The sequence below is a fragment of the Hyaena hyaena genome, unplaced genomic scaffold (assembly GCF_003009895.1).
Source record: "Hyaena hyaena isolate Hyena2069 unplaced genomic scaffold, ASM300989v1 scaffold_1096, whole genome shotgun sequence".
Classification (NCBI taxonomy): Eukaryota; Metazoa; Chordata; class Mammalia; order Carnivora; family Hyaenidae; genus Hyaena; species Hyaena hyaena.
Window position 1 is genome coordinate 467,325 of NW_024081724.1, and position 26,254 is coordinate 493,578.

Here is a 26,254-nt window from a genome sequence, read left to right on the forward strand (position 1 = left end):
GCTTCCCTGGTATGAAGCATCAGCTGAGACTCCACTACCCCGCCCTGGATCTACTTTTAGGTTTTCTGACTCCTGGGCCAGGTTATGCGTTTAACTCTGACAATGATCCCAGCTTCAGCTGGATCCCTTCAGTACTAAAGTCAAAGACGAAACTGAGTTTCAATTCATCCTTGTGAGTTTGCAACTACTGCTTTGGGTTCCAGCCTCTTGTGACCTCTTCTTCTTGAGTATGTACTCTGTGGAGTTCAAACTTCAGCATCAGCTAGATACAGCCTTATAGATACTGCTTAACTAGTTTCCACAATTGTGTAAGCTAACTCCCCTATTAAATCCATATCTCCTACTGGTTGTGCTTTTCTGGTTGATCCTGGACTAATACAAGGAGTGTCTGACTGGCATGATTTTGGACCTGAGCATGTGTGTTTGGGGGGTTGTTATTTCAGAGCCAGAATGCTATACTCAGTCAGATGGTCATTTCAGTTTTGGGGGAAAATAAACTTATTTTTTAACACAAGGATCTCAGGAAATTTACCACCCAGGACTCTTGAAACATAAGCCAAACAAAATTAAATGCAAAGGTACAAAATACACAGAAAGAGAGAGAGAGAGAGAGAGAGAAATAAGAAAGTAGAACTAAACTTAAGTTCAAGTCCTGGTTTTATATTCATGTTGCTTTTCTAGAAAGTCTCATGGAGGTTTTTCAGGAAGACAGTGTTCATCATTAAATGAACTGTTGATCAAAATTTGGAAATAATAATTATTTCTTTTTTTTTAATATTTTTTTTATTTATTTCTAGGAGAGAGAGAGACAGCGTGAGCAGGGGAGGGTCAGAGAGAGAGGGAGATACAGACTCTGAAGTAGGCTCCAGGCTCTGAGCCGGCAGTCAGCACAGAGCCCGACGTGGGGCTCGAACCCACGAACCGCGAGATCATGACCTAAGCGAAAGTCGGACGCTTAACCGACTAAGCCACCCAGGTGCCCCAATAATTATTTCTTATATATCATAAGTTTATGATACATAGTTGCTAAGAAAATATACACCAAGTATTGTTTTTTAAACAACTAAATAAACAAAAAGGAAACTCTAGGAAAAGAAAAAAGATCCATGGATAAGAGATGGAAAAAACTAAATGTGGTGTGACTTGAAGCAATTAATAGGGCACACCAGAATTTCCTGGAAAAATAAGAGCATACATACAACAGTAAAGAAACTGCAGATGAATAAGGGGGCCTATTGAGAATATGAAGTCACATGATTTGTAATTTTTATTTAATTTGTAATAGATACTAACTGTAGTAATTATTCCACGACGGATTATTTTCTTTTTAAAAAACATTTTGTCACTTTTAGGAATTTTGCCTTTTCCTATTATTATTTTAAAATCTAGATTTCTATCTGAAAATGTATTCCTGTTTTTAAAATGAAGGCAAGGCCTTTACCTGTATTGAAATTATTCCATCTTCACTTCCTAAAACAATGCCTACCATACAGTCAGTGCTTTATAAATATTTTTAAATTAATTAATTAAAAAAAATCTAGGAAGATTGAGTTTGCTGTTTAGAGATCAGTGGTACATTCAGGTTTTTAGGATACAGTTCACCAATTATTATTAACGGAAATAAATTTATACCCATTAAGAAACACAATTAAAATTACAATAACAACATCAACCTCTTAGTGTTTCCCTGAATCTTTTTGAACTCTAGATTAATTTTGATAACCAAATAATTCTATTTTTGAAACTAAAATGCAGCAAGCTCTCATTCATTTCTGTTCTTTTCCTTCTGTTACATTTACATAAAGTAAAAACACAACACTTTATTTATTTTTTTAAATGTTTATTTTATTTGAGAGAGGGAGAGAGGGAGAAAACATGAGTTGAGGAGGGGCAGAGAGATTGGGAGAGAGAGAATCCCAAGCAGGCTCTGTGCTGTTAGCACCCCAAAACATAACATTTTTAAATAAAAATATTAATAGGTGTCTTTTTTCTTGGAAATGAGTTCAGGATAAAAAGTACTCTGGGGAGCCTGGATGGCTCAGTTGGTTAAGCATTTGACTTCGGCTCAGGTCATGATCTCATGGTTTGTGAGTTCAAGTCCACAGCTAGCTCAGAGCCTCAAGCCTGTTTCAGATTTTGTGTCTCCCTCTCTCTCTGACCCTTCCCTGTTCACGCTGTCTGTCTCTCTCTCTCAAAATAAACAAAACATTAAATTTTTTAAAAAAAATACTTGCTTCACATGACAGCTTCCTTATTTTCTAACATTTTTACGATAATATATATAATTTTTATAATCAGAGGAAAAAATTAAATGTAAGTTAAAAAATGCAAACTTCCACATATAATAATATGGATATATTTGTATTATAAATACTAAATACAATTGAAAAGACTGTAGCACAATACAAACCTATATTTAAAAAGCACCTCTCTGTGTGTCTCTGTGGATATTTGCACATGCATTTCTGGAGGGGCACACACCAAGTTACTTCTGAGATCATTTGAGAAATAAGATAGTGGTTGGATTCATGAGGGAGAAGGGTTGAATTTATACTGTGTCATTCTTTTATTTTCATTTTTAATGGTAATAATTTCATTTTTTAATACATAAAAGATTAAACAAGTGAAAATCATCCCTTCTTGCCTGTAAGAGCATCCTTCTATAGATTCCTTCCCCTTTCTCCACCATGAGTTTCTCTTTCTACTGAATCATTTACTTCAGCTATTAATTTTCCAGTGTTAGAAACTAACAAAATAAACTCCACTGCCCTCTTACTCCCTTTACATCAAAAGTTGTTACAAGGTTTATTATTTATTACTTTTTCCCCAGAAACATCTCCAATCTTCTCTTGAAACACACCACCAATCGTGCTCTCGCAATCTTCCACATAACTCTTCTTTTGAAGATCAGCAATGACCTCCAAGTTGTAATACCTCATGGACCATTCTCCAACCCATCTCACTTCTTCCAGCAACAATTAGCATAGTCTATCCCTCCTCCTCCTTGAAGTGTTCCTTTCTCTTGGTGTGCAAGGCTCCACACTCACCTGGTTTTCCTCCTATACACCAGGAACTCTGTCTCCTTTGCTAGCTGCTCCTCATTTCTCCAATCTCTGAGGTCAGTCCTTGGGCTCTCCTCTAGCTACATGAATTCCCTTGGTGATCTCATCCAGTCTCACAAGTTTAAATATCAATTATGTGCTAATGACTCTCAAAGCAGTACCTCCAGCCATCCTAAGACAACCCTTCTCTCATAACATTTATCCACTCTTTTTACAAAGTCCAATAACCCTATTCTCAAGATCAGATCTTCTCAATCTTCTGCATGAAGTCTTCACTAGCTGTCCATACCACTCAAAATAAAAATCAAAAGCCCTTCCAGGGCTCTCCTCCACCTTTCTGATGTCTTCTCTCCTTTTTCTCCTCCTGGCTTTTATGCTCAAGATTCACTATCTTTTGCTATTTCTCGAATACAATTGGTTCCTTACTATCTCAGGACTTACACATTTCCCAGATACATGTATCATTCATTCTCTTCGCTCTTCTAAATATTTGCTCAAATGTCACCTTTCAAAAAACTTTTTTAATGTTTATTTATTTTTGAGAGAGAGAGACAGAGACCGAGGGCAAGCAGGAGAGGGGCAGAGAGAGGGGAAGACACAAAATCCAAACCAGGCTCCAGACTCCAAGCCATCAGCACAGGGCCTGATGCAGATGCAGGGCTTGAACCCACAAACTGGGAGATCATGACCTCAGCCAAAGTCAGAAGCTTCATTGCTTAACCAGCTAAGTTACCCAGGCACCTCACTCACATGTCACATTCTTAGCAAGAGCTTCCCTGATAAACATATCAGAAATCAAACCATTTTCTTCATCAGATTCTCACATTTCTGATCCCTCTTTCCTGATTCCTATGTCTCCAACATTAATCAACATCTGATATAACATTCCTTTATTTTGTTGATAATTGATTTTCTTTCACTATAATTTAATTTCCAAGAGGTAAAAAAATTTAATTTGGTTTACTAATGTATTTAGTATCTGAACTGATGCTTATGCCATAGATAGTGCCCATTAAGTATCTGCTTAATTAATTAATAAATAAGTGAATTAATTGACAAACAATCATGCCGGAGAGAGCAAGAAGAACATTTTGAAAGCTGGGGTCCAGAGCCAGTCTCTTGGGAACCAGGAAGGAAAACGCAAGATCAGCAGTTCAAAAGGAAGCTGGGGACAGTTGGGTTAATATCTATAATAAACATTAATGGGCTGGTTGTGATGCAGTGCCAGGTGCAATAATTTTTTTTAAAGAGCCAGTGGGAGGGAGATTTTCATATTGCTTTATAAATTATAAGTAAGGTTATAAATTCCAATTATAAAAAGACTTCCATTCCTTTTGTCAGTCATGAGAATTACAATAAATAGGTTCATCCCTAGTTCATCCCTAGGAGAATTACAATAAATAGGTTCAGCCACATATACTTTATTCTCCACCTCCCGACACACACAGAGGTAGTTTTTACAGCTTTGATGCTATTTTTCCACATGTCCTCTGCTATCTCTGTCCTCATTGGCCTTTTTCCCCACTCTCCTCAGTCAGTGCAAGAGTTCTTTCAAGGTTTCTTCCCATACACATCTGTTCCGCCATTTTACTTTCCCCATATTCCAATGTCAAATAAACTACCCATCATCACCAGCATGAGTGTATTTCCTTGGCTGATTTCACTTTTCCTTTTCCCAGCATATGCCTTCTATTATAGCAGTGATATCCTCCCATGAATTCTTATAAATTTCCCATCTCCTGATTTTCAGGAAGAATAAATTACATGTCAAGGACAACGCATTCCTGCTTTTCCACACTGAAATAGTAATAAATTTTGAAAATTTCATTTCCCACATGGAAATGCCTTAATGAATAATAGTTGGATAGAAAACACACACACACAAATTTATCCTACAATCACTGGACCAAATGGTGTCACTAAACAGACAGATGAAAGAGAAATAGCACACCATAAAATTATCATTCAAAGAAAGGGAGGAAGGAAGAAAGGAAGGCAGGAAGGCAAGCTTGTAAATGTTCATAACCTTTTGTAAATTACAAAATAGCATGTCCAGGTTCAATTCTTCATTATAGTTGATTAAATGATATTGCTATAATAAGTATGGATATTTCAGTTTGAATAAATTAACTTTTTTTCCCTTGTAGTTTAGATACCTGCAGAGGGCAGGGGCAGGTAGAAATAAGAAGCAATCAAAATAGCATTAAGTTTATAAATGCTAACTATAATGAGATTCCTATTTGATTTCCCTTAGCACATACAATATGGAGGAACAGTTCTATCCATGAAACAGATTTTTGAAAAATCATAATCAACCTTTATCTACTTCCATTCATTCCATGAAGTAGATAAAATATTTTTCATCAAGCACGTAACAGAGAGACACAGCAATGCTCTTGTAAGGAATATTGTTCAATGCTTTATTACCCAATTGAGAAAACAGAAGTAAAAGATTGCATATAATATCATGTTTTATAGTTTAAAAGCAATTTCTCAAAAAATAACAAATCTATAGAGAGAGAAAATTTAAAAATCATATCTACCATTCACTTGTGCCAAATCAATTTCCTATAGTGAATAGAAAAAAAAAGTGACATAATAGCAACTATCCAAAGTTAAAAATATGTATGTTTAAGTTTAATAGCTAGTTAAGCCCACAAGTTTAGGTATTTTTTAAAATGGGATAAGGGTATATTGTTGTTTTTCAATAAAAAATGTTTCCCTAAATCTTTCTATATCTTAATAAAGTGGTTGATAGCTGCACTAAAATTTTGTTATTTTGTAGCTTTGTCCTCAGATTTCTTGATCTGACAAACCTAAATGTAACCTTTCACTGGCGCAATAAATAAAATCAATAGCTTTTAGAGTTCATCATATATTTATACATGTTTAAATAAAGACTACACCAAATTAGATTAGTAAATTTACTCTAGAATATTGTCTGTACTATAGAAGTTAGGCACTTTGGGTTTAGTCCAGGAGTGTGAGAGGAGAAAATGATATACAATACCAACTTCAAGGTCATGTATGAGTCACGATAGAACTTGCCTGTAAATATTTAAATTGCCATATTTACGGATTCATCTTTTGGCAATCACTTTACTCCCCTTTAGATATCTGAGTATTTCTTACCTGAAATTTGTGGCTTTGAGAAAAAAATTTCAAACAGTTGCCAAGCTGAACTCAGTACGCTTACTTATAAAATATGTTGTAAAGGCCGGGGAAAGGATGGTAGGACAGTAAAGTCACCACACAATTTATCTTCTGAAATCTCCAACCTTCACATCTATAATTTTTTGGAAAATAACAACAGATCTAAACAAGAATGTACAGATGTAAGCATTAAGAGAATAATAATAATAATCTAAGCATTTAATAATAAAACAGTTCCCTGGAGATAAAAACAGAAAAGGCAAAGCAGTAAACATGAATCAAATATTTGAATCTGATAGGCCAATTATAAGGTACCTAGTTTGAAAAACGTCATATTTCTATAGTTAAGAAGTAGCTGAGTTTATTAGAATGGACCAAGCAATGAGCAAGGAAGATGTAATATCTAAGAATTTCTAGTCACTAAAGTTTTTCCAGAGGGACTAGATAATTATGATAGTTAATTTTGTGTCATTTTGACTGGACCTCAGGGTGCCCAGATATTTTGCCAAACTCTATTCTGAGTATACACATGAGAATGTGTATATTCTGAGTGAGATTAACATTTATATTGGCAGACTGAGTAAGGCAGATTGACCTCCACATTGTGGGTGAACCTTGTCCATCAGCTGAAATCCTGAATAAAACAAAAAGACTAAGTAAGTGGGAACTTTTCTGGTCTCTTTGAGCAGGAACATTGTTTCCTTTTGGCTCTTCCTGGGTCCTCAGTCATCCACTCTTCAGATCTAAACTTGTATCACTGGCTCTTTTGAGTCATCTCTATCTTGTCCACTGCATGTCTTAGTATTTGTCAGCCTCCATCATGTGAGTCAATTCCTTATAATATAATAACTATAGTAAATAGTTTATATAATTATATATTATATGAAATTATTGTATTATTACATATAGTATATAATTTTTCTTTGTTTCCCTGGCATGAATTCTCTTCATCATCTAGGAGCTTAGATATCAATAGAGAATATTTAGATAAAAGTTTGTGATATGACATATGTGAAGAAAAAAGTCATGCCAAATGGATTTACCTTTTCAATTTTCCAATCTTGAACCACTTACATCAGGAAAATAATGTTATTTAACTTTTGATGTTCTGGGTTTAAATGCTATATCATGACCTACTGATAGCCATAAAGCATATAGCTTAAAACAAAATTCAGGGGCATTTGGGTGGCTTAGTTGGTTAAGTGTCCAACTTCGGCTCAGGTCATGATCTTGCAGTCCATGAGTTTGAGCCCTGCATTAGGCTCTGTGCTGACCACTCAGAGCCTGGAGTCTGCTTTAGCTTCTGTATCTCCCTCTCTCTCTGCCCCTTCCATATACACACTCTGTCTCTCTTTCAAATAAATAAACATTAAAAAAATTAAAAAACAAAATTCAAAGGGAGAATTCAATCATCAGTGAGTGAAGAGTAAAAGAGGTCAAATCATGCAGGACACAGATTTACAAAGCCTAATCCAGCTTGGCTGATAGAAGATAAAATGTTTTGGATTTCAGAGACTAATGGAAACAAATTAGTCACATGAAATCAATGCTTAAAGAAATATAAGAGTAGAATTTCCAGTAACCAAAAAGACTTCTCCATTTCAGTAGGGCAAGATGTTATATTTAATACTACTTTGTTTTTCACTGCCTGTGGTATTTGTGTACTATTTGAGGGCCGGGGGCATGATATATAGCAAAGTTCAAAATACCCAAGAGAATCATATAAAGGCAACACATGCAAAAAAGAAAAAAAGGCATCTGTGAAGACTAAGAATCTATCATTCAAATATAGTATAGTAAACTAGGTTAAATAGAAAAATAAATATTCAATTGATAAGTTGTGTTGTTTATTTAAGCTATTTCCTTAGCTTCTGTTGTTATGATATTGCTCGCTGTGCTAGTATTTTACTTGGAACAGACTGCTGTTTTTATATAATGACTCAATTAAGGAAATGTACAGGAAATGAAGATAACAACAAACTCATATAAGAAAATACATGTGAGAAGTGAGAGTGAGTATCAGTAATGTCACTGCAGGAAGAGAAGGGGGAATAAAGGAAACATAAAGGTAGTTATGTTAATAATTGTTTAATATGGATGTGTGTGTACATACATATGCATACACACACACACACACACAGTATATTTGAAACTCTTCTCACAATAAAAAAGTAAAAAAAGTCATTATTTTTAGAATTCCATGAACACAACAAAAGATGAGCAATGTCATCTATTTTCCAGATATTTATTGGGTGCCAAGAATATGCCAGGTGCTATGTAGTAGGGTTATAAAGATAAGAAAAAAACATAATTTCAGCCCATCAATAACAGTGAAATAAGTAAACCAATAATTCAACTAGCACTAGAAAAGTCCTAGAGAAGAATGTCGGGGCAAGGTGGGAAAAGAATCTTTCATTCAGAAAGAAGTAGAGTTTGAGCAAAATGAGAGAGAGGATGAACTACCTGGGGAAAAGTAAGTGTGGAGCTGACTTAAATAAAAGAGATGGGGGGTAGGGCCAGGTTAAGGTAAGAAATGAAAGTAGGGGCAAATCATGAATATTTCTATGTGTCATGCTTCAGAAGTAACAGGGGTGTATTAAAAATGTTAAACACGTGGTGATATAATGAGATATTAATTCTAGAATAATTTAGAAATACCAGGCAGAGTTTTTGAAAATATTATGATAGAGTCCAGAGATGGTAAAAAGGACTTAAACTAAACTAGCAGTAGTAAGAAGAGAGAGAACAGAAGAGATTTGGGGTAGATTCTATACAATGTTCAACAAGATATGATTATTTAAGAATTGGGAAGATCCTAGAATAATAAAAGTAATGCCATTCTTTTGAATATGAAATACAGGAAAACCACGTTTGGAGTATTGATACATATTGAGGATTTTAAAATTGCAACTCAGAGAACCAATTCTAGTTAACTTAATTCAAAGAGACAGAGAGACAGAGACAGAGAGAGACAGAGAGGTAAAGGTAGGGAGAAAGGATATGAGACAGTTCACAGAACAGAAAACAGTAATGATACCACATCTCAAAAACCAAGTAAACATACAAAACTAGGGCAGTTCTTAAGTTTGTAAATCAAGAAAATTGAAAGCAGCACAATTGGTTCACTCAACTTAACATTCAAAATCCAGGAGACTAGTCTCAATGACTGGCTGGGAAATTATGCCACCTATACATTGGCAAGAAGAGACCAGCAACTGGTTCATAGTTCCACTAAGAAATAAGAAAATTCATTGCTCATACTGGGTTGTAGTGGAGCTAGGAGTGATAATGCATATATTTAACCTATAAGATAAAATGAGTGACGAACAAGTCATGCTCTGCACAGAAAGGCCAATGCAGAGTGAGGTCATGATGAAATCACAGTCCAGAGCAATTAGAATGAACTGGGATGGTGAAATTGTTGCCGGACACTAGGGAGAGGTGAGGGTCTTTACATCCAAAAAATATTGTTAGTTAGCCTGAGCGAATACAAAGCCCAATAAGGAAAAATAATGTTAATAGATAAAAAGTTGTGGTGCCAAAGTTATCCTTCTGGTAATACAGGGAAGAAAAAGTACTGAATAAATGCCAACTGCGTTAACAGTTGATTAGATTGTTACAGTAATACCATTACAAATTAAACGTAGCAGCTTCCAAAATACAAACACAGAACAAATAGCTCTTTATGTGATGTATAATTATACTATTTGTGTCACTCCGAGACCCATACTTTCAAGGGAAGTTGCTGATAAGACAGCAGAGTACTCAAACTTTCAGTCTACATGAGTGCTTCGTGTTTAATTATGAGCTTGCAGTTTTGTAACTGTCATTATTACCATTTTCCATCCAATTGCAAATTCTGAACTGCTCTGGATCTACACATCAAAACAAATTCTTTTTTTTTTCTTAGTTTATTGTCAAGTTGGTTAAAACAAATTTCTTAAACATGCCTTTAGCATGGCTCCTGCTTTAAATGCATTAGTAATTATTTTACAGCCATATACACAGTTAACAAATTAGCTTATGTTGTCAACCTGAGGACTGGTTGTAAGAAATATTTCTATGAGAAGCGTTCTGATTAGTACTTTAAATAAAAAAAAGTATTTTGAAATTACATCTGTTTAATCATGAGAAAGTGAAGCTAACACTGTAGTTTTGGCTCTTGAAGTGGGATATCTCAACCTGGACACTCCTGAGATGCCAGCCACCATTCCCATTATACCTCCTGCCTCCTGGTCTTTACCAACAAAGATGTCTCCAGATGTTGCCAAATGTCCCTGGGCAGGGGGTAGGGGGAATTCACCACACCACACATGGAAAACCACTGCTCTAGAGAAAATAAAGCAACACCTTCACTTGCTCTGCTATGGGTAAGGGACAAAATCCTTCCATTTTCTTGTAAGTTTCTGGAGAGGAACCTGATAATTACATGTCATGATTGTGACATCAGAGAGTCAGGTGGTAAGGTATTTTATCATCCTCTCATTAGCTTGCACAAGAAATATACCTTTGAAACACTTTGTAAAATATGCATACTCTAGAGAGGGTAAAGGTGACACAGACTCTACTCTCTAGGAGTTAAACTCCAATAAGCACAGTTTCTTTTACTACTATTTGATTAAAGCTTAGATAGAATATTTTGTAATAGAAATTTTAACATAGTATACTTTCTGATTTTGCTTTTACAGAATAAAGCTATGAATTATATGTATATCATATTTTCACCAAAGTTCTGAATTTTCTATTCTGATACACAAGGTAATAATCGTTGAGCCAGTATTTATTGAACAACTATTATGTATATATTGCAGGGCTATTTGGAAGCATTAGTGATAGAGAGATGCATAAGGTACATTCTCTGCATTTGGAGAGCTGAAAAATACTGTTATAGCCCCCTCCCCTGTTTATAACCTTTGGCCAGTACATAAAGAACTAGAAGATCAGAACACTGTGTGCACAGCAAGGTAGCTTCACCCTTGCAAGATAAGTTTCTCAAGAACTGCATCAGAAAGTTAGGCAGGAAGCTAGAGGTAAACACAATAACTGTGCTGTCTGCCTCTGTAGCCTACTTGCCACATAGGTGATATTTGTATCTTAGAGAAACAGGTCCTAATCACGCACCTACTCCAGCCTGATAAGCTCAAGAATATAAGCTCTTCCCTGCTGCTATTCGGGGATGCTTGATTTGGAGTCTCTCCAGGCATGCCCAGCGCTGAATAAAGAAGAGTGTGTGACACCAATCTGTGATCCTGTATTCTGTTCACAGATCATCGGCTTGGGTGGCTACAATACAATAAGGAGGGACGTTTAAGGCATTATATAATACACCACATGAAGTACTAGTAAATAGGGAGTGTACCCTTGGAAGTGTTTAACTACAACTGAAAGAATGGAATTATGTGGGGAAGGAGGTAATATCTGAGATGGGACCAAGAGATGTAGGACTGGACAAGTAGAGAAAGATAAGATGTCCAGGCTGAAGAAGAAGCCTCACATTAATGAATGCTTTGTGAATAATGGGTGTCAGTTGGCAATGGCTAGCTGGGGGGCTCTTGGGAGACAACAGTGGGAGAAGTAAAACAGAACATTAAGTTGGGAGGATACTCAGGGTACATAGTCATGGCTTCAAATGGGGAAAGATATCAGCCAGTGAAAATTCTTCAGAAGGTGAACGATAAAATCAGATGAATTACTCTATACAAATAGCCCTGGCTTCAAAGCAAGGAAGGATTAATAAGACATATATCTAGATAGAAGGAGAACCATTGGAAAGTTACTACAAAACCCAGGAATACATTCACAATGATCTAGAAAAGAGGGAAGAGACTATAGAGGCCTTAGGAAGATGGAACTGCTACAATTTGATGGCTGACCCTCTTTATCAATGGATGAGAGAGATTTAACTTCTTGAGACTGAAAGGAAGAAAAATCCAGTTTCTGGAGGTAGTAAGTCCCTTTAAAAATTTTTTAAATGTTTTATTTATTTTTGAGAGAGAGATAGACACAGCATGAGCAGGGGAGGGTCAGAGAGAGAGAGAGAGGAGACACAGAATCCGAAACAGGCTCCAGGCTCTGAGCTGTCAGCACAGAGCCCGACATGGGGCTCAAACCCATAAACTGTGAGATCATGACCTGAGTTGAAGTCAGACGCTTAACCGACTGAGCCACCCAGACACTCCAGTAAGTCCACTTTTGAAACAATGATTTTAAACAATCAGTATCCTGTCTGCAGGGTGAGTACTGTTCAGCAGGTGAAAATCCTTATCTAGAGTTAACAGAGATATTGGCCTTGAAACAAAGACCTTGTGATGATCTCTGGAGCTTAAATCCTGGAAAGTCAGGAAGGATTCTCCAGGTAGACATTATGGATGGGGATGACAATAACAAAGAGAAGTATAGAGAATGATGCCATATAAAGTTTGGATAGAGGAAGAAAAGTCAGGCTCAGAGATTAGGATCTAAGCATTCAAGAGAGGTAGAGAGAAAACTGGGACACAGCAGTGGAGAGGTGGAGAGTGGAGCCTCCAATTGAAAGGGAAACCCTACAGAGATATTTAAAATGAGAAGATCATGGGTGACTACTGGGAAAGCCATTTTATAAAAATTCTTTCGTCTTTCTTTCTCATTGCTCTTGTATTTGTGTCCTGATATTTCCCTCTAGAGTTTTAACTAATTAATTAATTAGTTTATTTTAGACAGAAAGAGACTATAAGTTGGGGAGAGGGGCAGAGGGATAAAGAGAGAGATTCCCAAGCAGGTTCTATGCTCAGTGCAGAGTCAATGCAGAGATTGATCCCAAGACCCTGAGATGACCTCACCTGAAATTCAGAGTCTGATGTTCAACCCACTGAGCTACCCAGGTGCCCCTCCCCAGAGTTTAGAATTCAGGAAAAGAGGACTTTCTTCTTTCCAACTCCTAAGTTTATCTCTACATTCAGTGGCATCCCCTCTTTCTGTCCAGAATCATATACTCATTAGTATTTTCTCCTTTTATAATACCTTCAATATATTTCCTTAACCATTTATTTCTATTTTGTCTTCATATTTGTTTAGGGTGCTCCTCTCTGTGCTCTTTGAAACTTGAGCTATAATGCTACTTCTTTCCTTCTGTTCTTTGACAAATATTCTATAAAGTCATCTACAAAACATCCATTTCCTCTCAGATCTTGGTCTCAAAACTATGATTGTCTCTCATTTACAACTATTTCACTGAGACTAGACTCTGAATATAAAGCTATGTCCCGTCAGTTGTCAAATTCTTTCTCCCATCTCTATTTACACAGTTATTTCCAAAACGATTGGCAATTCCACATACATATTTTTTTAAAAATTCCACCTCTGATTTTTATGATACTGTACCCACATTCTCAATAACATAAAAAATGTTGGTATTTTGTGAAAAATACCTTCTGTGGGCAAATGGGTTTGGGCGAATTCTCTACTTAAAAAAAGAATAGATTTTTTTCACTGCTGCATTTCTAAGAAATTTGACATAATCATTTTTAGAAAAATAACATATATTTTGAAATCACCTGCTTAAAGGTTGTAGCTGATGTCAATTTTTTTTTCCAGGAGAAAGGACAGAGAAAGAGTAGAAGCTTGAGACCTAGAGAATCCTGTGTGTTGAAAAGAATGTTCCTTCTCTTTGGAATGTGAAGGACCGTGGCTCAAACCATGATTTTGCCACTCATCACTCATTGGTTTAAGACTACTGGATCTTTTCAGTTTGTCACTGTTCTTTGCTCTGTATATATATTTGGTGACTAAGTACCACTAATTTTTTTTTTCTCAAATGCCTTTTAATATATATAGTCTTTCTAATGCATTCCCAAGTCAGTATTCTGGAATAGGCTTTCAGAACTTGTATAATTACAAAACCTCAGTGAAACTTAAATTTCTTAGCTTTAGTTTTAGTACCTACTTTCAATATATTGCTACGAGGTTGATGATTCAATGAACCTAATGAGTTGAAGTGACTTTAATAGGTTTTTAATTCTCATTCCTCATGCACCTGGGTTAAAAGATCGAATTTTGTCCCACTTTCAAACTGTGGTTGCTCTAAAAAGGTATTTGTTTTGTAACTTTGGTATGTATTTGAACTCAGTTTGTCTGAGTTTTTATGCTCTTCTAAAGAGTTTTAAAACTCTTCTTTGTCAGTTTTTAGAGCCTCTAGAGCGAATGGGGGCTGTTCCTCCTCTTGCTGCAATGAGACTGAGTGACGGATTTTGTTTTCTTTAAAAATGTAAAAATGTAAGGAACATTACTTCTTTTTGATACAATCCTAAACTGGATCCTGGGATAACCAGAAATGAATACTTTGACCTTAGTAACCTGAGAGCTAAGGGAATTCAAGAGATTCACATCTACTTGAAGAGACTGAATTCTGGTCTTGGACAAGAGAAGTATAATCTTATTACATTTACACAGTTTGCAATAGATTTTGAAATTCATATTAACATTCCTGAAGGGAAGATAGTTCTGTAACTGAGAGCCATGCAATCAGAAGAGAAAATTATTGCTCTGAGTTTAGCAATGATTGCATTACTCAAATGCAAAAAAAAAAAAAAAAAAAAAAAAAAAAAAAAAAAAAAAAAAAAAAAAAAAAAAAAAAAAATTAACCCCTACCCATTCCCTCCCCTGAGACCCATTTCATCATATCTGCTAGGGATGTGAGTAGATGGACTTCAGAGTTACTTTGTACTTTGTACTTTGGAGAGGCTGGTGAAAGCATATCTGAATCTGCACTTAGTTAACAATGTGTTACTAAAGCATCATGCCTTAGGTCACTCACCTCCTTTAATATTTATTTTTAATTTATTTCCAATTTTTAAAAAATGTGTGTATTCTACCTCCAGCAACTATGAAAGCTCCAAAGCTAATCTTATCCTAAAACATGAAAAGGAAATGAAAAATAACTCCCAGAATCATTATTCACTTATATAAAAATGCAATCTTTGCTATGTTTCACACTTTACTCTTTAAACCAATGCCTATGGTATTATAAAACCCATTCTTTTGTTAAAATATGAGGATATTTTAATTTAGAGAGTTGCCCTACACTGTTGCTTTATTTCTACATTCTATCCCTGATCTTCCTGTATTTTCATACTTAAAAAGATTATATTTAGAGGAAATTTTTTTAAAGTTCCTTAAAAAATATTTATACCCAGTCCTTTTATTTTAGGTGCTAATTAATAAGATAATAATAATTTAAAAAAAAAACACATGATGTTCTCCAATTGGTTATTCTGGTGTTGAAGTCAGAATTGAAGACAGAAATCACTCCATGAATGATCTTTAATACAAAGAATATTGGGGTCTGATCATTTTTTCCTGTGAGATGAGCAGTAATTAAAAATGGTATTACAAGTTTTGAAAATAGTGCTGTTTATTGTCTGGATTGAAAATCTTAGTACACTGATTTGGGATCTCAAGTGGTGTCATGGGGTCGCTTCTTGAAATTGGTAAGAAACATACCACCACATGTCTTTGCCCATTTAAGAAACAGTAACATCTGTGGAAGGAATTCCTGAGGCAGCTACATTTTCTACTGGAAATGCCCACAATTCATAGCTCATTTTGTCGCCCTTGAATTAAACAGAAGTTATTCCACTTGCCTTCCCAGTAAACTTTCCCCTATCTCCTCCCACACCAAAAATAAAACAAAAGTAGAAAAGATTATCTCTGTCTTTGATTATTGCTCATAGTTGAAACCTATATATTTTTCTTCTGTGAATCTATTGAAATGACTCTATTTCTTCTTGTTGTAGATAAATATGACAGAGACAAAATGTGAGCAACCTATAAGGTTAAACGACTATGACTTTCTCCATCTAGAGAATAAAAAGGCCAGGGGCACCTGGGTGGCTCAGTCAGTTAAGTACCTGACTTCAGTTCAGGTCATGATCTCACAGTTCATGAGTTTGAGCCCCATATTGAGCTCTGTGCTGACAGCTCAGAGCCTGGAGCCTGCTTCAGATTTGGTGTCTCTCTATCTCTCTCTCTCTGCCCCTCCCCTGCTCATGCTCTGTTTCTCTCTCTCAAAATAAATAAACATTTTAAAAAATTAAAAAATAAAAACTTTTTTAAAAAAGGCCAGTTGGGGCACCTGGGTGGCTCAGTCAGTTAAGTGTCTGACTTCAGCTCAGGTCATGATCTCATGGTTCGTTGGTTCAAGCCCCGTGTAGGCCTCTGTGCTGACAGCTAACTCAGAGCCTGGAGCCTGTTTCAGATTCTGTGTGTGTCTCTCTCTCTCTGACCCTCCCTGTTCATGCTCTCTCTCTCTCTCTCTCTCAGGAATAAATTTAAAAAATAACATTTAAAAAAAGGCCAATCAACTAGAAATAGTCTATTCCTTTCTTAAATGCAAGGATTCTTGGTATCAGAAAGAAGAGCATGACTAGCTGATTGACTGTTTCAACATTTTATTAACAGGTCATAAGTATTTCTCTAATTAAAAATGTATGTTTTGGGGCACCTGAATGGGTCACTCAATTAAATGTCCAACTTTTGATTTTGGTCATGGGATCAGCTCATGATCTTAGGGTTGTGGGATAGAGGCCCTCGTTAGGTTCCTTGCTGAGCATGGAGTATGCTTGAGATTCTCACTCTCCTTTAGCCCCTCTCCTCTTTTTGCTCATGATCTCTCTTCTCTTTCTCTCTAAAATAAATAATAATTAAAAAAATTAAAAATGTGTGTGTTTTACTCTGTTTCTGCGTGTTTTTCCAGACAAATGTTGGCTAAGGAACTGGTGGCAGATCAGTATCTTTAACTTTCTCCCCATGAAGACAATATAAACATAGAACATTTTTTGGTCATAAAATTAGAGTACCCGAACCTACTATATGAATAGTTTTCTCTCTTAATTCAGCTTATGTAAGATCTTTATTTCCTGCTTGATATGGATATACATATATGTATATGTATATGTATATCTGTATAAAATTTATATAATCCTACAAAAATTATATAAATCAATTTTAAATATTTAATCACACATTAAAAGTATGGAGGTCCCTCAAAAAGTTAAAAATAGAATTACCCCATGATTCAGCAATTGCAGTCCTAGGTATTTACCCAATGAATACAAAAATACTAATTCAAAGGGATCCATTCACCCCAATGTTTATAGCAGAACTATCTACAGTAGCAAAATTATGGAAACAGCCGAAATATCCATCAACTGATGAGTGGATAAAATAGAGGTGATAAATATATATGCACAATGGGATACTACCCAGCCATTAAAAAAGGATGAAATCTTGCCATTTGCAATGACATGGATGGAGCTAGAGAGTATTATGCTAAGTGAAATAAGTCACTCAGAAAGCCAAATACCATATGACTTCACTCACATGTGGAACTTAAGAAACAAAATAAATGAGCAAAGGGGGAAAAAAGAGAGAGGGGGAGAGAGAGATAGACAAACCAAGAAACAGATCTTAACTATAGGGGAAAAAATTATAGTTACCAGAGGGGAGGTCCTTGGGGGATTGAGTGAAACAGGTAATGGGGTGGGGATTAAGCAGTGCACTCGTGATGAGGACAGGGTGATGTATGGAAGTGCTGAATCACTATATGGTACACATGAAACTAATCTTACACTGCATGATAGCTAACTAGAATTTAAATAAAAACTTTAAAAAAAGAAAGAAATAGTATGTGAAATAAAGCATATTTTACTCAAATGGCACACACACACACAAATACATCTTTTATATGAATCTTCATTTTTGAATACCGGGTATTATTGCTTTACTATTAGGGTTTAGGCTACTTTTTTCCTCTTAGCTACTTCCTATTTGTAACCCTCTTCCTTGTTAAGAAACTCATTTTCAAAGTGGATTCTTTCGCCAATTTTTTTTTGGATAAGACCTTTATTTAAAGAGATCCCTTGGATGCAGAGAAAACACACAGATTCCATCAAAACTACTGTGTAAGCAAACTTTGCTTGTCTCAGGGACAAAAACCAATTAAAGAAGAACAAAAAGATTTGACAGAGATAGAGTTCTGCCTGCATTGGTCCACATAAAAATTACTCAGTGAAAACAAACCAAAGAAGAATACAGGCACTTCATGGAAGTCAAGGATATTCGATGCAGGACAGCACCTATTCTGTCTCTATCACAGTCCATCTATGGCCTATTTATGATAGAGAATACTCACAAGCTTATAAATGAAAGTATCATCGAAAAGACACACACTGGCAAGGCTACTAGCCAGTTCTAAAATAGTCACTGTGAATAGTGTAAGTTATCAGATCCTATCAGTCTGCAGAGAAATTCAGTCCCCTACTAGGACTGCCAACATCTTTAACTTTTTCTTTTTTATGTTAAAATAATAGCATTTTAAGGGCAGTTTCATCAAGGTATGTGAGAATACCTACGTTTTTTTCCTGTTATATTTTCATTTGCTGTAAAAATTGAGCTACCACACTTTCTTCATTCAGATTAAAATAGCAGAAGCTGGGCAGTGAGGACCCCTGGCTCTCCCTAAAATATGGGGCAGTTAGGTGGTGTAGACATTCAGTTGCAGCTGTAATTCAACTTGCCCTTCTATTTTCCTTTTTTTTTTATTACAAAAGTATTATATCAATGTATTTTCACTGTAAATCAATTAACCAGGTCACCAATACAGTGACATAAACATTCTCTGTTGTGAACAGTGTAATGGCTTAGAAAAAATAAAAGACCTTTCAAATGAGGAGGAATAAACACTGGATAAAACATGTATCCTCTAAATGTTTCCCTGGGCTGGCCCCAAAGACAATAACCTATAAAGCACAAAACAAAGTAAAAGCTTGGGATGCTAGGTAAACAAGAAAGAAAACTTCATCCTGAGGGCTTCTCCCAAATCTTGGAGGCCCCAGTTTCCATTGTCATGTCTTCAAGTAGTGCTATGGGGAATCTCATCTCATTAAAGGCCCCATCACAGTAATACTGATGACAAAGGCTAGCCCTTTGTGTAAGGGTGAACTAGAAATAAACATGCAAAGCAAGAAGCCTTAGCAAGACCACTTGCATATCTAAAATTGAACACTGGATGGTGAGGTGGGGGGGGGACGTCTTGTGCAAATTTAAAACCCAAAGCTGGCTTTTCCATGATTTTATATTCTAAATGCATATTCTCTCTGTGATTCAAAAGCCCCTCAAAGAGAAATTTAAATTTAAACTGTTTTTGGATTGATAGTGCATCCCTGGGACTGAAAAGTATAAAAGACACCTGGCTGGAGGTAAAAGCAGGGAACTAAGGGTCTCAATTTGTTGTTTGAACTTCCTTTTGATTCTTCTGATTTGAGGCTAGGCCTTCATCTCTACTCTCCTCTGCCTGTTGTCCAAAGTATACAATTCATCTGGTTTTATATCTTCAGAGAATAAACCTTCAAGCTCCCAAAAGAATAGGAAGAGTGGGACATTGCTCACTGCTCTTAAATCAGACTTTCAAAAGCACCTGTGTTTTTCTCCCACCCTCAACACACACACACACACACACACACACACACACACTTGCATACTTCCTTCTGCAGGATATGGTACTTTTCTAGAGTTCTCCAGGGCAAATCACTGTTTCCCTTCACCCCCCACACCTTCACCCCTGAGAAACTTAGGCATAATCTTGTTCTGCAAACTACCATATCTCCATTCACTTTTTTTTTTTCATTTTTTAATGTTTATTTTTGAGAGATATAGAGAGACAAGGTATAAGTGGGCGAGGCAGGGGAGAGGGGAGAAGAGAGAGAGAGACAGACAGACAGACAGAATCCAAAGCAGCTTCCAGTCTCTGAGCTGTCAGCACAGAGCCTGATGTAGGGCTCGAACTCATGTGCGAGCTCATGACCTGAGCCAAAGATGGATGCTTAACCAACTGAGCCACCCAGGGGCCCCTCCATTCACTGTCTAAATCATATATTGTGATTGAGGTTACAGATATCTCCTCATTTACTTGAAGGTGAGTTTTTGTGCTTCCTGCTCTCTGGAGTAATTTTATAAGAGATCTGATAGAGATTAATTTTGTATTATTGTTTCATGTCATCCTTGCTGGTTTTGAAGTGATTATAGAGAAAAGTTGGAGTAGAAATTTCTTTCCTTCACTATCTTAAAATTGGAGACCCAGCCCACTGCTTTAAAAGTACAAAATTTCCAACAAATAAACACTAGACATTTTCTAATATTGGTGTCAAATTTAGAGAAAACTCAAGTTGGTCACTTGCCTAGTCTAAGGGACAATCAGGTCACCAGCAAGAATCCATTTAAATTGAAACCCAGAATAGAATTATTCTAAGATAGATAAAATATTTGCCATTTATGTGATAAGTTTCTATATAATTTAGGAGAACCTTTTCTTTAGAAATTACTAAATGGTTTTGCAATGAAAACCAATCATTATGATACCCTTGTATCAAAGTGTCAAAGTCTAGGCCACCATATAGAGTTAAGTTGGACACCACACAAAAGTACCATTTTTAAAGAACCACTCATTTGCGTATTGCTTATCTAGATATGTTATAGCAATTTTCCAGCAGAAAGTAGGCAAAGGTCTTATAATTAAAAGATTATATTATTACAACAATTTTCTAACATATAATAAAATGTTTTAAGGAGGTACTCCTATCCCTTAATTTACACAGTCACTATATAGTCTCATAGCAGTCCTGAATAAAATTACCTTGCCAATCAAACTCACATGCAAAAATGTTCTTAGACATTATTTCCAATGTGTAATTGTCATAAACTGATGTGCCCCCAAATTTCTTTGTTAAAGCCCCAACTCCAAATATTACTATAATTGAAAATAATAAAAACCACCAGAAAGAGTTTGCTTTTAGGTGGCAAGGCCAGCAACATGCCTTTACTGTCCTACCTTAGGGGTGTATTGACTCTCCAGCCTTATTTCATAATTTAGTTTATGTGCATCCTTACTGTCTTTTTCTTCTACAAGATAGCACACTAGTCCATTACACTGATTACATTATTCTGAATGGATCTAGTGAGTAAGAAGTGGCAACTAGATATTTTGGTAAGACGTTTTCACATCAGTGTCTAAGAAATGAATGTGAAAACACTCAGGGGCCTTCTATCTCAGGGAAATTCCTAGAGGTCCAGTGTGGGCTATATCAAGATATCCTTTCTATGGTGAAGAATGAGCTTTTGCTTCTGGCCCCTCCTTCAACCAAAACTAGGCACAACACTAGTGGGCCCCTTTGGATTTTGGAGGCAACATATTCCTTATCTGAGTGTGTTAGTCTCACCTATTTACCAAGACACTCACAAAGCTGCTAGTTTTGAGTGGATCCCAGAATAAGAAAAATCTCTATAGTAGTCTAGGTTGCTCTGAATACTGTTCTGCCAGTTGGGCCACATGATCCAGCAAATTCAATGCCACTGAAGTATCAGCAACAGACAGGAACACTGTTTGCAGCCTTTAGCAGGCCTCTATAAGTGAATCAGAGGATAGGTCCTTAGGATTTTGAAGCAAAGCTCTGTTATTTTCTACAGTTAACTTTTTTTTTTTTTTTTAAATAAAACACTTCCTTGCCTGATACTGTGTCTTACTAGAGAATGAAGGCTTAAACATGGACCACCAACTTATCATGCAACTCAAGCTGCCCATCATGAACTGGGTGTTAACTAATCCACCAAGCCACATTGTAAGGTATCATCAAATATAAGTGGTATATAGATATCTGGGCCCATGAAGGCCCTGAAGGCACAAGTGTGTTACTTGAATAAGTAGGCAAATGTCTATGGTCCCCAGTTCTGCTACACTACCTGCTCTCTCCAAACTTGCACCTATGGCCTCATGGAGAGTTCCCTACAATCAGTTGACATAAGAAGAAAAGACTCTAGCCTTGTCTACAGATAGTTCTGCACAATATACAGGCACAACCCAAAAATGGACAGCTATAGCACTATACCCCATTCTTGGATACCCCTGAAAAGAGAGGTATCCTCTTTCCAGCGGATAGAAGATAAAACCAGTATACTTGGTTATCTATTTTGCTTGGAAGGAGAAACCGCCAGATATGTGATTATATACAGATTCAAGGACTGTGGCCAGTGGTTTTGCTGTATGGTCAGGGTCTGTGAAGTAACATGATTGGAAAGTTGATGATAAAGAAACATGAGGAGGAGGTAGATAGACTTCTCTTTATTGGGGAAAATGTGAAGATATTTGAGTTCCATAAGATTGCTTACCAAAGGGTGACTTCAGCAAAGGAATATTTAATAATTAAATGGATAGGATGTCTGTTCTATGGGTACCAGTCACCTCAGTTATCCCTTTTCCCAGTTACTCCTCTTATCATCAAATAGGTTCATGAACCAAGTAGTCATGGTGGCAGGAAATGGGGTTATTCACAGGCTCAACAACATGGACTTCCACTCACCAATGTCAATCTGACTATGGACATCACTGAGTGCCCAATATGACAGCAGAAGAGACCAACACTAAATGCCCAATATGGCGCCACTCCCCAGAGTGATGAGCCAGCTACATTGGGGCAGGTTGATTACACTGGACCAGTTGCATCATTGAAGGGGAAGTGTTTTGTTCCTACTGGAACAGATATTTATCCTGGATATACATTTTCCTTCCCTGCAAACAATAATTCTGCCAAAACTACTATCCATGGATTTACAGTCTATCTTATCCAATTCCACACAGTATTGCTTCTGATCAAGGAACTCAATTCACAGCACAGAGAGTATTGCAATGGGCCCATTCTCATGGAATTCACTAATCATATCATCTCCCACACAGTCCTGAAGCAGCTGGCTTGATAGAATGGTGGAAAGGTCTTTTGAAGACTCAGTTATAATACCAGTTAGGTAGCAACAACTTGCAGGGCTGAGACAAGGTTTTACAGAAGGCTGTATATGCTCTGAAAGCACCCAGTTTGTTTTTAATGTTTTACTTATTTCGGGGGGGGGGGCAGCATGAGCAGAGGAGGGCCAGAGAGAGGGGGAGACACAGAATCTGAAACAGGCTCCAGGCTCCGAGCTAGCTGTCAGCACAGAGCCCGACGTGGGTCTCAAACCCACAAACTGTGAGATCATGACCTGAGCCGAAGTCGGACACTCAACCGACTGAGCCACCCAGTGGCCCCAAGCACCCAATTTTTGATACTGTCTCTCCCATAGGCAGGAATCAAAGGGAAGGGATGAATGGGAGTGGCACAACTCACTATTAACCCTGGTGACTCACTAGTAAAACGTTTGCTTCCTGTCTCTTGCAATCTTATGTTCTGCTGCCCTGTAGGTCTTTGTTCCAAAGGAAGCAGTCCTTCCACTAGGAGACACAATAACTTCCATTGACCTGGAAGTTAAGGTTGCCACTCAGGCATGGTAGACTCCTCACAGCTCTGAATCAACAAACAAAGCAGGGAGTTATTGTGCAGGTTGCAATGACTGATCCTAACCAATACAATAACTTACACAACTGGAAAAGACACTTAGTTCTAAATATGGTTTTAGAAAAATTATAAAACTGGCATAATGCAGTTTATTCCACAAGGTCTGATTTTGCTATATATATCCCTTTAGCAACAGAGTCATTAGATATTAAGAATAAAGCACTTCTTACCAAGAGTCATTTGACTGGTACCTGGATTATGAATGAAACAGAAAAGTGAGCAGCCTGATGAGTCTCCAAGTGCATTTCAGAGATTTCAATATGCCACATCTTGGCACTGATGATTAAAAGCACTTCTATTTCAATCCAGAAGCTTATTTGCACTACCTTCTGGGAATTTAGAGAGCTCCTTTCTATGTATGTGATATTAGAACATAGAGTAAGTATGTATATAACAATTACATTCAAGTCATGCTTATTAAGATTAGTCAATTGATTCAGTTACCCATAATTCATTTAAGAAATATTAAATTAGCACCTAAAAAGTGCAATGTATGCTGTTGGGTCTAATCATAGACATATTCTTCATTCCTTGGATAATGTCCAGCGTGTGTCTGGAACATCAGCGTTGGGATATGCAAATGACTACAAACAGATACTCGCTTACATTGCACTAACCCGCAGATACACGAGCTGGTTGTAGTTAAAAGATAGTATAAGATCAACAATAATGCCAAACTTAAACTCAAATACTGATAAATATAAATAATGTAATCCAATAATATCATAATTATTCAAAAATAAAATAATGGTCTATGAGAAAAACAAAATTTTAAATTACATCTTAACAGGAAAAACTTTAAAATTCCCTTACCTCTTGTCTGTATCCCCTTTCCACAGGCCTCACTGGTGCCCATTACCCCCTGCCTGACAGACTCTGGCACCAAGATACAAGGGCTCCATTTCTGTGGCTTCCACCTGTGATTACAAAGAACAGTGGACGAAAAATTTCACCATGACAAACATACAAAAGAAATACAAAAATAAATGAATTTGAAATCCAAAAGCACAAAAACAGTGGTTCAATAAAAATGTATTGAAAACCAATGTGATAAAATGGAACTCTGGCATGTAATAGGGAGGACAAGAGTCCACTCTCCCAGATTCATGGTTCATGCAGTATTTCCATTTTTGTTAAATGCGGACATTTCCCATATAAGCTGTAGTCCATACACCAAAGTGGCAATAAATATCCTTAAAGGCACAGATAAAATCTAAAAGGCTTACCCTCCTTTTCAACTTAAAATCACATGAAAAAGGAGGTGGAGGAGGAGGAGGAGGAAGAGGAGATGAAGAAGAAGAAAGAGGAAGAGGAGGAAGAGGAGGAGGAGGAGGAGGAGGAGAAGCAGCAGCAGCAGCAGCAACAGCAGCAGGAGGAGGAAGAGGAGGAGGAGGAGGGGAAGAAGGAGGCAGAGAGAGAGAGAGAGAGGGAGAGAGAGAACATCCCTATGTCCCATCGTATCAAGGTTTGAACATCTGAGAGTTTGGGGTGCAAAACCTGATCTGCTTCAACAACTTTTCTAAAACTGTAAAGTGATTCAGCCATCTCAGTAGGGAGGTGAGGAACCAAAGGGACCTATCTTATATGATAGGTCATTTCAGGGAAGAGGAATGGATCCACTTTTGATGAATTATCAATATTTCTATTCTTCAAAGGAAATATTCTCTAAGGAAGGCTTGTGGTTTCCCACTGTTTTCCTTTCTCAAGTCAACAAGACTTTCTATTTTTATGCCCCTCAGGACAGCCTGACTTGGGTCCTTAAACCTGTCTCTTCAGAATGTATCCAAGAACCCAAATTCTAAGTGTAACCGCACATCTGCTCCTTCCTTAGTATATGCTGACACTTTATTATATGCCAATACCTCTGATAATAGATATTACTTCAAAAAAATGAAACAGAAACATGAAATAAAAATATTATTGACCAGTTTTGCAAGATGAAAAAATTCTAGAGATCTTCTAGATATGGTCAATAATATTACATATATGTTACATTATAAAACTGGTATTTTATAATGTATTACATTATAATTATAATATGTATTACATTATAAAACTTGTCAATAATTTTGCATGTATGTAACATATATATTATATATATATATATCTGTGTAAGATATATGTATATATATAATATATATTGTATATGTGTGTGTGTGCACACGCGTACATGCATGCATGTATAAAATCATTGACCTCACTCAAGTGGCCTTCATACTGGCAATAGTTGAGGGATTGGAGAGAAATTAAGAAACAGCTAGACAGAAAAATTTAGCATTTAAAGAAATCACTCTTTAATTTTAAATAGTTGTAAATTTACTTCGCATATGCATAGACTCATTTAGTATAATTCTAAAACACAGAAACTGAAATGGCAAGGGGTTTCAGTGAAATTTTTCAACTAGGTTGTATCATTCATTCAGATCCCTTAAGTTTAGTAAGACTTTCTAGATCGAAATGAGACCATGGAGTTCAGTCCAGTTAAGTATGCTGTGTAAACTGAAATAGAAGGAATTTTCAGGATTCTTTTGTTAAACTCAGTTTTGCTATGACAAACTTGGCCTCATAAAGGTTAAGTGAAATGTTTCAAATTTCACAACTCAGTAGGCCAGTTATCCCTCCTAGATC

General features: G+C 36.5%; 1 protein-coding gene across 1 annotated transcript in view; it reads right to left on the minus strand.

The window, feature by feature from the left end:
* The window catches only part of THSD7B (thrombospondin type 1 domain containing 7B), a 401,417-nt gene that overhangs the window by 331,305 nt on the left and 43,858 nt on the right, over positions 1-26,254 (minus strand). Inside the window, exon 5 of the mRNA XM_039222263.1 lies at positions 24,440-24,543. Coding sequence (XP_039078194.1) covers positions 24,440-24,543 — 104 coding nt within the window. The remainder of the gene's footprint in view (positions 1-24,439; positions 24,544-26,254) is intronic.